Source organism: Mesoplodon mirus (assembly GCF_964341445.2).
Source record: "Mesoplodon mirus genome assembly, chromosome: 9".
Taxonomy (NCBI): Eukaryota; Metazoa; Chordata; class Mammalia; order Artiodactyla; family Ziphiidae; genus Mesoplodon; species Mesoplodon mirus.
The window spans coordinates 51,250,143-51,264,283 of NC_138985.1; the positions used below are offsets into that span (position 1 = coordinate 51,250,143).

The following is a 14,141-nucleotide window of genomic DNA, read 5'->3' on the forward strand; positions in this document are numbered from 1 at the left end:
GAACACATTCTCAAATTAATTTGTATTCCATTTTTGTAGATAATTATTGAATAGCTTTATCTCTCTGTCAAACCTTCAATATTTCCTCCCTATTCCTAACTTATTTGTTTATTTCACTGGAGAGGGTTTCAAAAAGAGGAGAAAAGCAACAAAACAAAAACTTCCACATACTCCAATCACCACATACCTCAACCTGTCTGCATGTCTACACATATCCTCTGACTAATCTCCTGTTACTATGGATAAACTGCCCAATGTTCCTCTCTAAGGTTTACCTTCAGTTGCGATAATATCCCACCCCGTCTTCCCTCCAGGAATTCTATCTCTCTTACACATTTTCTTCTCGCCACTGGCATGCTAAACATACTGTAATATCCTTTAAAAATACTTAAAAGACCTTCTTTGGGCTCCCATTTGTTGTTCCACTTCTAAGCTCCTCTTAAAAGGAAAAATCTAAAGCCCTGTCCATATTAGCTATCTTCAATTCTATTCCATTCCTAAGTTTTCATTGACTACTCCCAACCACTCCAAGAGCTCCTGTCAAGTGAAAAATGACCTTCATTTTGCCAATTCCAATGGTCATTTCTCAATCTTATTCTTACTCCTTTGACACAATTTGCTCATTCCCTCTTTGAAACACTTCTTTGAAATGCCTCTCTTAGTTCTTTTTTTACCTCACTGATCACTACTCCTCAGTCTCCTTGGTAGACTCCTCCTTATTTTCCCAAATTTGAATGCTGTTGAATGCTGAGGTAGCCCTATGACTGTCATCAGACATCTTCCCATCTCCTTCTACTCTTACAACCTAGATAATTTCATCTAGTCATCCCACCATAAATACTATCTATACCCTGACAGCTCCCAAATTTATATCTGTAGCCTTGACTGCTTCCCTAAACTTCAGACTCTGATAGCTAACAACCTACCTGATCTCTCCACTTACACGTCTAATAGGCATTTTGAACTCAACACGTCCAAAACTGTCCTCAGTTTCCTTTTCTCCTTCAACAGATCTGCTCTTCCTTCAGTCTTCTCCACCTCAGTAAACCACAACTCCATTCTGCTAGAAGCTCAGGCCAGAAAGAAGTCACCCTTTTTACCCTCTCTTTCTGTTACATTCCACAATCCTTCAGCAAATACCTATAAAATTTGTCATTTCTCATTACCTCCATCCTAAAACCTGTTACAGTAAAAGTTCTAACTGGTCTCCCTGCTTTCACCCTTGCCTCCCTACTGCCTGTACTCAATACAGTTATCAGGGCAGTCCTTCTAAACATCAGTTGGTTCATATGTACTCTATGCAACTCTTATGGTCTTTCATCTCACTCAGAGTGTAAATCCAAAGTCATTCCCATATCTTTCCAGGCCCCACATGAAGTAGCTCCCTGCTACCCCTATGACCTCCTCCTCTCCTCTTACCAAACCCCAGCCCCTAACTCTGTACCAGGCTTACCAGTCTTCTTCTTGGTCCTCAAACCAAGCATGTTCCTACCTCAGAGCCTCTATTTCTGTTCCCCCTGCCTGTAATGCTCTCCTCTCAAATAAACATACGCTCCCTACAATTTTCCTTACATATTTCCATAAAATGTCACCTTATTAGAGAGCCCTTCTCTGATCTCCCCATATAAAGCATTGCCCTACCTCCCTTACTCCCTAAATACTTTATCCTGCTTTATATTTCTCCACAATACTTATCACAATATTTTTTTTGCTAACTTTTTCACTCTCTGTCAGAGGAGAGCCCACCTGCCACTAAAATGTAAGCTACCTTAAGAGCACAGTTTGTTTTGTTCACTGTTATCTCTACAGGGTCTATAGCAGCAGTCCCCAACCTTTTTGGCACCAGGGGCCGGTTTCATGGAAGACAATTTTTCCACAGACCAGGGGTGGGGTGGGGTGGGGTGGGGTGGGGTGAGGGGTGTGATGGCTCAGGCGGTAACACAAGCGATGGGGAGCAGCAGATGAAGCTTCACTCGCTCGCTGTTCACCTCCTGCTGGGCGGCCCAGGTCCTAACAGGCCACGGACCAGTACTGGTCTGCGGCCTGGGGGTTGGGGACCCCTGGTCCATAGCAATGCCTAATACACAGTAGGTCAATATATCTGTTGAATAAATACACTGAATGAATGACAGTAAAAACATTAATTTGTAATCCTTAGATAGTTCAAAGGTAAGAGACAGGTCAAGAATGTCCAGCTGAAGTTTCTGATTCTTCCAGGGAACCTTCTTTCTGTATTTACACCACTTCTTGTCCATACTAGGCACCTGTGACATCTTTTACTGCCATCTTGTAAGACTGTTGAACATTTTATTGTGTTTACTATCTATTCCCACCTAGGTTGATACTGTGACTTAAAGCTATTTTTATGCTCCCTGACAAACTCCTCCACCTCATACTAGAGTTTAGTGTCTTGCACATATGCACATGCCCTCAATCATGGTTGACTGATTTCACAGAGTACTATGAAGCTTTGTTTGAATATAAATCTCACTGTTTGCTAAACAAAGTTTAGGTCACCCCTTAACACAACTTAACTGAGTTTCAGAGCGTGAATCCAATAAGGACTTACTCCTTATGGTCATGTTCTACAAATACTTGCTGAGTTACAATTCTGTCAGCCCTCAGCTGCAGTGCCTTTGCAGACATTATATGATTAACTTGTTTAACATACAGCTGTAATTTATTTTTTAAAGAGTCTTGTACTCAAATCTGAAACTCCCAGATGATGAAGACCAAAGAATAAAAACAATAAATCTGAGCAAGATTTCTTAATTTCTTATTCTAGTGCTTGAAATTTCTAAGACTTTTTACAGATGAAAATTTTAAATGCAAATTCAATGCCCAAATGCCTAGTGTCTAGATACCAAGAGAGAAACATTAATTTGACAATGTACATATTTTGTCCTTTATATATTTCTGAACCATAAACAAAACTATGTCTATAGCTGTTTAGTATTTCTTCCTATAAAAACTGAAAGTAACCAACTTAGCTTTATTGATATCTTGTATTTGGGTTCTATCTAAGAATCTGTATTCAACTTGATCTCATTTTTGAAGGTATATTTTTCCCATTTGGCATTTATCACTTTTTCATTTTCCACTTTTATGACTTAAGTATTTTATCAATTCTTAAAACACTCATACACACTGTATGCAAAATATGGCTGTCTAAAACCAAGGTGAACTAAGTTTGCATTGTCTTTTTATGTATTTAAATTATATTTATTTTAAAATATATAGCAGTTTCTTTATCCATCATTAAAATATTATCTTTACCTTTACCTTTTATATAAAAAATTAATACTAATCTAGCTAACAGAAAAATAGGCTTTGTACAGGAAAGCAAAATTATCCTTTGGCATCAGATTCCACAAAAGCATTAAAAGGTATTAACTATTTATGTTAAGCTGATTAAAATCTGACATTATTTCTTTCTAGCATGAGAATATATATAATTTAATGATTATATAATACTTTAAAGTATCCAAATCTACTCTTCATTTTTTAACCATATGTGTTAAAACACAGAGAGTAAACCTATGTTAATTTATTCTGCAGCTAAAGCTCAACTTATCCAATATCAGTTTATCTAGGAAAGTCCTAATACTCTGCTCTGCCCATATTTAAGAATTACACATCTGCATTTATTATTATATTTTATATTTCCTTACACTTAGTTGGACCACTCCAAATTCACTATTTTCAACTGTGGTTTACAATACAGATAAAAATATGGTCTTATGGTAGATATTCAATTTAGACACTGATACAAAACTCATAAAGTTAATTCAAAAATAATGATATAAACTCTTTATTAAAAATAAGACTGGTGTGTTTTTATCCTATATGTTATTTATCATTTATATTATTCAAAAAGGATTTGAGGTGGCTCGTTAAAATATTCAAAGTATAAGATAATTTTAATTAAGTTTTAATTATTAATTTTAAAAACTAAGTAAGGAGTGTGTGCATATGTGTGTGTGTGGAAGGTGAGAGTGAATAATGGAATGAGGGGAAAAAAGAGGTAGGAAAAAATAAGAGGAAGCCCAGACATACAGAGTATCCCTCAAAGCTCTGTGTAAGATTATAGAACTAACTTGGGGCTGTGATGATAAAAGATAAAGCCAGTACTATTCAGTCTATGGAATTATTTTTTCAGTGTAGAATGTTGTTTTCTTTCCTTGAGTAACAGATGCTAAAGCCATACTAATGTTTGGAGTTTAGACAGGTGATCTCTTTTGACATAAAATGTACCATAAATGAAAAACAACAATAATCTTGACTAAACAATGTTCTGATTTATTAAACTGAATTCCCTTAAAAAACACAAAGTAGGGGCTTCCCTGGTGGCGCAGTGGTTGAGAGTCCGCCTGTCGATGCAGGGGATACGGGTTCGTGCCCCGGTCCAGGAAGATCCCACATGCCGCGGAGCGACTGGGCCCGTGAGCCATGGCCGCTGAGCCTGTGCGTCCGGAGCCTGTGCTCCGCAACGGGAGAGGTCACAACAGTGAGAGGCCCACGTACCGCAAAAAAAAAAAAAAAAAAAAAAAAACTCAAAGTAATTGAGCCAGTATTAACTTGACCCCCCCCCCCGATTGGGGTAAAAAGCTAATGAGAACAAAAAAGCCTTGGAAAGGAAGGACTACTGAGAAGCCAAGTCCACTGTGATGAGGGAGGCTGGAAGGAGAGGGTATGACACTATTAAAAGGCAAAGACCAGGAAATAGATCAGATCCAGAGAAAAGAAGGTCCAGAATATTAGAATTCTTCTACTTTGAAGCAAAGAAGGGAAAAACGGGAAAGGTGACATTTTTACTTGTTTTTTTTAATTCAAAACACCTGATTCTTCTTTTCCTTCTTTTTTTTTTTTTTTTTTTTTTTTTTTTTTTGCGGTATGCGGGCCTCTCACTGTTGTGGCCTCTCCCGTTGCGGAGCACAGGCTCCGGATGCGCAGGCCCAGCGGCCATGGCTCACGGGCCCAGCCGCTCCGCGGCATATGGGATCCTCCCAGACCGGGGCACGAACCCGTATCCCCTGCATCGGCAGGCGGACTCTCAACCACTGCGCCACCAGGGAGGCCCTTTTCCTTCTTTTAATAGCTGATATAAAGACGTCTTCATTTGTTCTAGGTATGAGCTACAGTGAATGGAAATAAACTGACAACTTCTTAGGCTAGTTGTAGCAAACTGTTAGTTGCTGACCCCGCCCCCCACCCCCCACCCAGTCATCCCCTTCCAACATATTCCTTTTTTGTAAAATCCATTTTCTTTGACAGAAACTAAAAATGTCAGGTTTCACCTTCCCAACTTATCTCATTGCTAACGATGGCCATAATGACTGTTTCAATACATGACATGATGGGAAAATCTAGTGGCGTGAACATATGAGAAAATTTTTCATTCCTAATAATAAGAGAACCCTTTCCCTTCCCTTTGGCTTTGAATTCTATAATGAAAGAACACAGTGCTAAGAGCTATTCCAGCAATGTTGAGACCATGAGACAACAAGCTTAGGAACTAAAAAGAAAAACATGTTGATGCTGGTGGGAGAGAAGGATAAAATAAGACTTCATCATTTAGCTGCTGAAACAACCCCAGAACTACTTATGTTTATGCCTCCTGTCATATGAGATAGTTAATAACTACTTAGGCTATTGCAGTTAAGTATTCTATTACTTGCTGCCAAAAGCCTAGGTAAGATACAACATCAAGAAGATGAACAACCACAGCATTTATCTTTTTTTGTGTGTGTGTGTGATATGCGGGCCTCTCACTGTTGTGGCCTCTCCCGTTGCGGAGCATAGGCTCCCGACGTGCAGGCTCAGCAGCCATGGCTCACGGGCCCAGCCGCTCCGCAGCATGTGGGATCTTCCCGGACCGGGGCACGAACCCGTGTCCCCTGCATCGGCAGGCGGACTCTCAACCACTGCACCACCAGGGAAGCCCAACACAGCATTTATCTTAAAGGCCACATGCACATTGGTAGTAGACTCCAAATGTGGCTCTGAAACTTCCAGAAAATTAAAGAAGTTATTAATACAATCAGTTACATAATTCACAATATCACAAACCAATTAGTTACATAATTCACAATATCACAAACCAATTAGTAAGCAAACACACTGCTATACCTACTATTGAGAACTGAGAGAAAGAATACTGTGCTGAGAAATAGGCTCATCAACATTCCCAGTTAATACAAAAGAAAAAAATCAGTAAGGCTTTCAACAACAACAACAATGTAAAAAGCACACATCAGCAAAAGGAATAATAGTAAGAATCAAAATAATTTTGTCCAGGTATGTAAGCATCTAATAATATGGCTTACATAGAATGTTTAGAGGAGTTGATATTCTGTATATATTCCAAATAAATCATATTTCTTACAAACTTCAAATAAAGGTTAAATAAGATTCTTAGAAAAGTACCAAAGTGAAAGTGATCTATTTGCTAACACACGCTTTAACAGGTAACTGAGCTGGGGTAGCAGTGAACGTCAACTTATGCAAACCAAAGAGATAAAGAGACACGTGTATGTAAGAGATAAAGTTATTCCAATACCACAAGAAAATGTGCCAAGGAAATATTCTCAGTCCATGCCCATAGATAAATAGGAAATCAAAACAAGGAAAAATGGTAAATCAAATATGCAAGGCACTATACTTAAAATGATGGTTTGAAAACTAATTTTACCCTAGAATTCATTTTTAAATAAAATCTTAAAAAAAAAAAGACCTTAAATGCTAAAAAGCTGACCAAATAAAAGCTGAATGACAGAAGAGATCTTGTCCCTCAACTTGTATTCTAAGCACTGAGGATACAGTGAAAAATAAAAAAGAACAAAAAATCCTGTCCTCATGAATCTATATCCTAATGAAAGTGACAGACAATAAACAAGATAAAGAAGAACCATATATATTATCACACACCATGATCAACTGGGACTCATTCCAAAGATGCAAGGATTTTTCAATATCTGCAAATCAATCAATGTGACACACCACATTAACAAATTGAAAAATAAAAACCATATGACCAGGACTTCCCTGGTGGTGCGGTGGTTAAGAATCGGCTTGCCAAAGTAGGGGACACAGGTTCAAGCCCCGGTCTGGGAAGATCCCACATGCCGTGAAGTAACTAAACCCGTGCGCCACAACTACTGAGCCTGTGCTCTAGAGCCCGCGAGCCACAACTGCTGAGCCTGCATGCTACAACTACTGAAGCCCGCGTGCTTAGAGCCCATGCTCCACAACAAGAGAAGCCACCGCAATGAGAAGCCTGTGCACCGCAACCAATGAAGAGCAGCCCCCGTTCACTGCAACTAGAAAAAGCCCAGGTGCAGCATAGACCCAACGCAGCCAAAAATAAATAATAAATAAATTTATTTTTAAAAACCCATATGATCATCTAAATAGATGCAGAAAAGGCTTTTGACAAAATTCAACATCTATTTATGATAAAAACTCCTCAGAAAGTGGGCACAGAAGGAACGTACCTCAACATAATAAAGGCCATATATGACAAATCCACAGCTAACATCATACTCAGTGGTGAAAAGCTGAAAGCATTTCCTCTGAGATCAGAAACAAGATAAGATGTCCACTCTTAGCACTTTTTTTTTTTTTTTTTTGCGGTACGCGGGCCTGTCACTATTGTGGCCTCTCCCGTTGCGAAGCACAGGCTCCGGATGCGCAGGCTCAGCGGCCATGGCTCACGGGCCCGGCCGCTCTGCGGCATGTGGGATCTTCCCAGACCGGGGCACGAACCCATGTCCCCTGCATCGACAGGCGGACTCTCAACCACTGCGCCACCAAGGAAGCCCCACTCTTAGCATTTTTATTCTACATGGTTTTGGAAGTTTTAGCCACAGCAATCACAGAAGAAAGAGAAATAAAGGGAATCCAAATTGGAAAAGAAGAAGCAAAACTGTCACTGTCTGCAGATGACATGATGTTATACATAGAAAATCCAAAAGACACTACCAGAAAACTACTAGAGCTATATTAGATAGTGGTTAGGTATTTTTAAAAGGGAAGAATAAAGCAGGAAAGGGGAATAGAAAGTGTCATGGGAGGGAGAGGGTTGTAACTTTAGACCAGTGCATAGTAGACATGGAATGAGGACCCGAAAAAAGTGAGGGAATGAGCCATGTGAGGGAAGAGCAGCCCATGCAGAGAAACAAGTACAGAGGCCTAGAGTAGGAGCTCACCTGGTCATTCATTAAAGGAGCAGCAAGTAGGCCAATGAGGCTGAATGAAGGGAAATGATGAAGTCAGAGAGGTAATGTGAAGCCAGATCACACAGAATCTTATAAATCAGCAGAGAAACTGGCCTCTAGTCTGAATCAGAAAGAAAGCCACTGAAGGGTTTTGAGCAAAGGAGTGACCCGATCTGACTTAGATTTTAATGGGATAATACTAGCTGCTACTGAAAATGTCCCCTATTCTCTGGAAAAGGATGGGCAAACTATGACCTGAAAGCCAAATCTGGCGCTGCCTGTTTTTGGAAATACAGTTTTATTTGAACACAGCCATGTTCATTTGTTTATGTATTGTCTATGGCTGTTTTCATAATCAATGGCAAAGTTAAATAGTTACACACAAGCCATAGGCCCACAAAGCCCAACATATTTACATCTGGCTCTTTGTAGTAAAAAATTGCCACCCTCTGCTCTAGCAAGGCAAGGGTAGAAAGAGTTAGGAGGTTGTTATATTAATCCAGGTGACAAAAGATGACAGACTAGGATAGCAGCAATGAATGTGGTAAGAAGAATTTGGACATATACTAGATATACTTTGAAGACAGGATATGCTAATGGATTAGACATGGAGTGAGAGAGAAAGTGATCTCAGTAACTCTCATAGAGTTCATCCAGAATAATTTTTAAAATAATGCCTAACACAGCCACATAAAGGTATCACTGAAGATCTGATATAAAATGTCTAACTTCAAGTAACATAACTTCTTGATGAATTCATTTAAAAAGTTTTTGATCCACCACGAGCCATTCCTATCCATCCTGGTTCTTCTAGCAATATTAAGGCATCAGTTCAACAGCTAAAGATCTAATTTGAGCCTTTGAAATTTAATCCATGAATGATTTCAATGCATTATCAAAGGCTGTGGGAAAAAATTGATAAATTATCTTACATGTTTCAAAGAGAATTTTCTACATGGTAACAAATTATAACAATGTTCACAGTACCAAAATCATACTTCATCATACTACCATACTACCATATGGTTTAAATGAAATATAAGTAACCTTAAGTCTAACTATATGATGTGAACCATAATAATATAAGTTTCAGTCATAACTGAGCCTGTGCTATAGTTCAGTTTTAATAATCAGATATGTTATAACATGGTTAAATATTCTAAATAATCCAGAATTTTCACAAAGTGGATCAAAAAGAATAGAAACTTCAAATGCATTCTCACCAGTAAGACAAAGTACTATGTCAGAAGACTATAAAAAAAACATGAAAATATGCCACGGTATATGATGTCATTGGATGAAACTGAGGTACTTATTCTCTTTTTCAACCTTTCTTTTACTGCCTATATAAAACAGCCATTAAGAAGTAAGAAATCTGGGCTTCCCTGGTGGCACAGTGGTTGAGAGTCCACCTGCTGATGCAGGGGACACGGGTTCGTGCCCTGGTCCGGGAGGATCCCACATGCCGTGGAGTGGCTGGGCCTGTGAGCCATGGCCGCTGGGTCTGCGCATCCGGAGCCTGTGCTCCGCAGCGAGAGAGGCCACAACGGTGAGAGGCCCACGTACCGCAAAAAAAAAAAAAAAAAAAAAAAAGAAGAAGAAATCCAACTTAATAAACCAGTCTTTAAAAAAGAAATAGGGCTTCCCTGGTGGCGCAGTGGTTGAGAGTCCGCCTGCCGATGCAGGGGACACGGGTTCGTGCCCCGATCCCGGAAGATCCCACATGCCGCGGAGCGGCTGGGCCCGCGAGCCATGGCCGCGGAGCCTGTGTGTCCGGAGCCTGTGCTCCGCAACGGGAGAGGCCACAGCAGTGAGAGGCCCGCGTACAGCAAAAAAAATAAATAAATAAATAAAAAATAAAAAAGAAATAAAAAATGCTTTCTAGAATGTCATAAAACTGAAACAGAAGACAAGGTGTACCCACAAAGAGTAGATCTATTTTAGTTTAAAATTTGTTTTTTAATCAAATATACATTACATAAATCTTAATCTACAGAAGTACAACCATGAGAAGTAGCCAAGAACTTCAATTTAACAGAATGCTTACTGTCAAGAGCAAACCTCACTGATACTGATTCATGCAAAGTCTTGGGTTTTAAAACACTGTTCAGAAATCTTTATGATTTTCCAATTCTATAAACTGTTTATAAGAGGAAACCATAAACATATGTAAATATGCTTTAAATCATTTCCCCAAAAAGAGTTCATTTAATAAGACAGCAAATGGGAAGAAAAGTCATTATTCCAGAATCCAGGATTCCTACCTAATCAATCAAGGGAGGGAGCAAGGTAAGGAAACAGCCTCAGGCCTACTTTCCACATCCAGATTTATTTAACTTTCCCTGTAAATTTCTCCAGATTAGCCCACAGATACAGACATAGAGACCACAGACTACAAACTATTTATTTAGTGTAATATTGTGTTTTGTTTGTTTCAATTCAATTTGAATGCCTTTAGATGTGGGGATACACTCTCTAAATCACTATAGACCCCATTATACTCCACTGTCCCATACATGGCTACTTCACACATTTTCATTAATTAAATGGCTACTGTCTACCAAAAATAATGATGGATGGTGCTATACAAAGAGATCCAAACTACCATAGCATAAAAGGCAAAGCTCTCTCTACAAGTTCTAAAAAAAATGGCTACAAAGGAACCCTTCTGGTGGCAAAACTCAAAGTTTGCCAGAAGTAGAGTAATACCTTAACCTATGGATTCCCTGATCCAGCTGTTCACTGAGATTTATCTGATCTTGAGTCTTACTTGTATTGTCTCTCTGAACTTTTGCCCACCATCTTGAGTTATAGCCATGACTAATCCACCCAACCCTATTTTATAATTGTACCTCTATGACTACCACACAGCTGTGAAAATGCTCAGTGTTCATTTAGTGCCCTTCTTCAATTAAAGTACAACTCATCAGAACCAGAGACTGACACAAAAACAGATTTATGTACCCAAAATATAATTTCAATAGGATCCCTATATTGATAAAATATATCCTTCAAAATTTGCTCAACAAATTTTCTTTATCAGATTATCTTTTTTACTTGTTTCCTGTCTATGAAATAAATGGAATAAGATGAAAGCCCAACATAAAAAACCTATTTTTACATGACACTGAAAATTTACCCAATAAAAGATGGAACATAACATATATACATAACAATATATCCCAAATATAAAGTAAGAATTACAGAATACTCAATTACCTGCCTATATAAAGTGCTTAAAAAATCAACAAAATTTGCTCTCAGGACTCATTACAGTATTAAAATATTCTGAAGACACCAAAGAGCTTATGTGAGTTATATTTATAGACAGCATATTAGAAGTTAAAATTGAGTAATTTTTAAAATAACAATAAGGCCATTACATGTTAACAAAAATAACATTTTTTATGAAAAATACTATAACTTACACACAAAAAAATTTAGTGAGAAGAGTGGCACTGTTTTACATTTTTACAAACCTCTTTAATATCTCGATAGTGGACATTAAAAGAAGATAGCTATATAATCTCTAGAAATCTCCACTATTACATGTGAGAATATTAGGAGCAAAAAAAGTATATACTATTTTAATACTGTTATGAAGACAGTTTTAACCTCAAAGACCTTGAAAGAATATTAAAGAGTCCCGAATACATACTATGAAAGCAACTGATTGCTTAATCTAAATTTCTGGTAGGAAAATTTTAGAATTAAAAATAATTGTAAAGAAATAGAAATGCAAATACTGAAGACTGAAGACAGGGTAATGATTTTATTTAAAGAGTAACAGAGCAAGGTTATTACTCAAATATAATTTCAGATTCTCATATAAAATATGCTGACATTATAATGCTTTAAAACACCTTAAATTATGTTTCATTTTATCTGTCAGATTTCACTATAAGATTTTTAACATGTTTTCTAAATGTCTGGCTAGGTTTAAGACTGAAGAAACTCATATATATTGTTTACTCTTAAAGTTTTAGATCTGTGATCTAGACAAAGATTTTAAGAATAAACTCGTAAATTTATTTTATGATGCATACCTGTTTGTAGGAAAAAATGGAGTCATGAGAAGTCTCATGGACATATTCACCAACTACAGATTTAAATCAACCTACCTCCTCTGCTGCTGCCTCTGAAAGCAGACCTTCCTTCTGAGCGCAGGTCACATGGAAATAGGCTCTGCACATCCCTGCATCACAGCTAATGCAAACTCCAGTTCTAGCAAAACGAGGGTCTTCACAGAAGCTACACTCCTACAACGGAATAACAGGAAAAGTCTCAGAGCAAAAATATTTCCAGAACAGAAACTGCATTCTCATACAAAGCATCTACAAAATACAAATAGTGAACCAACAGTATATCACTACAAACAATAACTATAGGCAGGTATTTATATGAAAAAAGTAATTCTCTATATAGTTCTAAAAAAACAAAATTCCACTGATATAGTAATGAGGATAATAATAATATCATTTGAGGGCTTACCGTGTGATAGGCACTATTCTAAGCACTTTATAAATATTAATAAATATAATCATTTGACACTGCATTCCACAATAATATGTGGAAGAGGTACTATATTTCCATTTTACATATGAGAAAATTTTACACATGAGAAAACTGAGGTAAAGACAGTTTTCAAACCAGGATAATCTTACTTTAAGTTCATGCTCTTAACTATTAAGCTACACTGATTTGAACAATGTAATACTACTTGGAAAAATTAAGGAAAATAAATAAGAAGCCAGAGAAAATTCACTGAAAGATCTAGGCATTGCAACCAAAGATATAATGCATTTAAAAAATATATTTAAGAGAATTAAAAGTAATCTTAAGTAAACAATTTTGTGAAATTGGTAGTAATACACAATACAGCCAATTATTTACATTCTTTCTGTATACAAAGGGAAAACCTGCAAAACTAAAGGCATAAACTGTTGAAATTACCCCAAATGCCACCGCTCCGATTTATTTTTTTATACTTTTAACTAAGCCACAGAGAGAGAAAAAGAAAAACCTAGTCTCAAAATATACACTACTCTGGTAATAGGAACCTTCACAAAAAAACCTGCTAAATTGTGAAAGACTGCCAGCAGACAATTAAGGAAGAACTGCTTAATAAATGTATTCTACGTAAATTAAATGAGAGAAACATTTTTTAAAAAAACTAAAAAGTTTCAATAGACACTAAAAACATCATATTAATACTATAACAGTTAGTGAGTACCTACTTGGTATACAGCACCAAACTGATACATCAGCAATGAATAAAAATAGCAGGAACAGGACTCTGGGTACAGATGTGAAAACATTCCCAACACCTGACACTCTACTGCCTAATTATGGGTCTTTTTCCACCAACAGCAGTATATGTATGGTAAAAATTCCAGCAAATAGTAATCTAAACATGAAACCAAAAAATTGAGAAAGAGAGAGAAAGAAAAGAGATAGAAGGAGAGGGGGTCAGAGAGGGAGAAATGGAGAAATTAAACTATTTAAAGGATGTCAATACTATGAACAGAATCAAATTGTTTAGGATAGTCCCCTGAGTAATTTAATGTAGTATGATGAAATTGGGCAAGGGATTTCAGAGTGAACACAAAGAAGAAATTTCCAACAACGAAGTCTCATAAGACAATACAACAATCTAATAAAGAAAATAGAATCTTCCTCAATTGCTCGAATCATTTAAAATGCAAGGGAACGGGCTTCCCTGGTGGCACAGTGGCTGAGAATCAGCCTGCCAATGCGGGGGACACAGGTTCAAGCCCTGGTCTGGGAAGATCCCACATGCCACGGATCAATTAAGCCCATGTGCCACAACTACTGAGCCTGTGCTCTAGAGCTTGGGAGCCACAACTACTGAAGCCCGCGTGCAAGAGAAGCCACCACAATGAGAAGCCTGTGCGCCCAATGAAG

General features: G+C 37.7%; 1 protein-coding gene across 6 annotated transcripts in view; it reads right to left on the minus strand.

Moving 5' to 3' along the window:
* Window positions 1-14,141, minus strand: part of PHF14 (PHD finger protein 14) — a 203,148-nt gene that overhangs the window by 150,832 nt on the left and 38,175 nt on the right. For all 6 annotated transcript variants that reach the window (XM_082632055.1, XM_082632060.1, XM_082632058.1 and 3 more), the window contains exon 7: window positions 12,338-12,475. In XM_082632055.1, coding sequence (XP_082488181.1) covers window positions 12,338-12,475 — 138 coding nt within the window. The remainder of the gene's footprint in view (window positions 1-12,337; window positions 12,476-14,141) is intronic.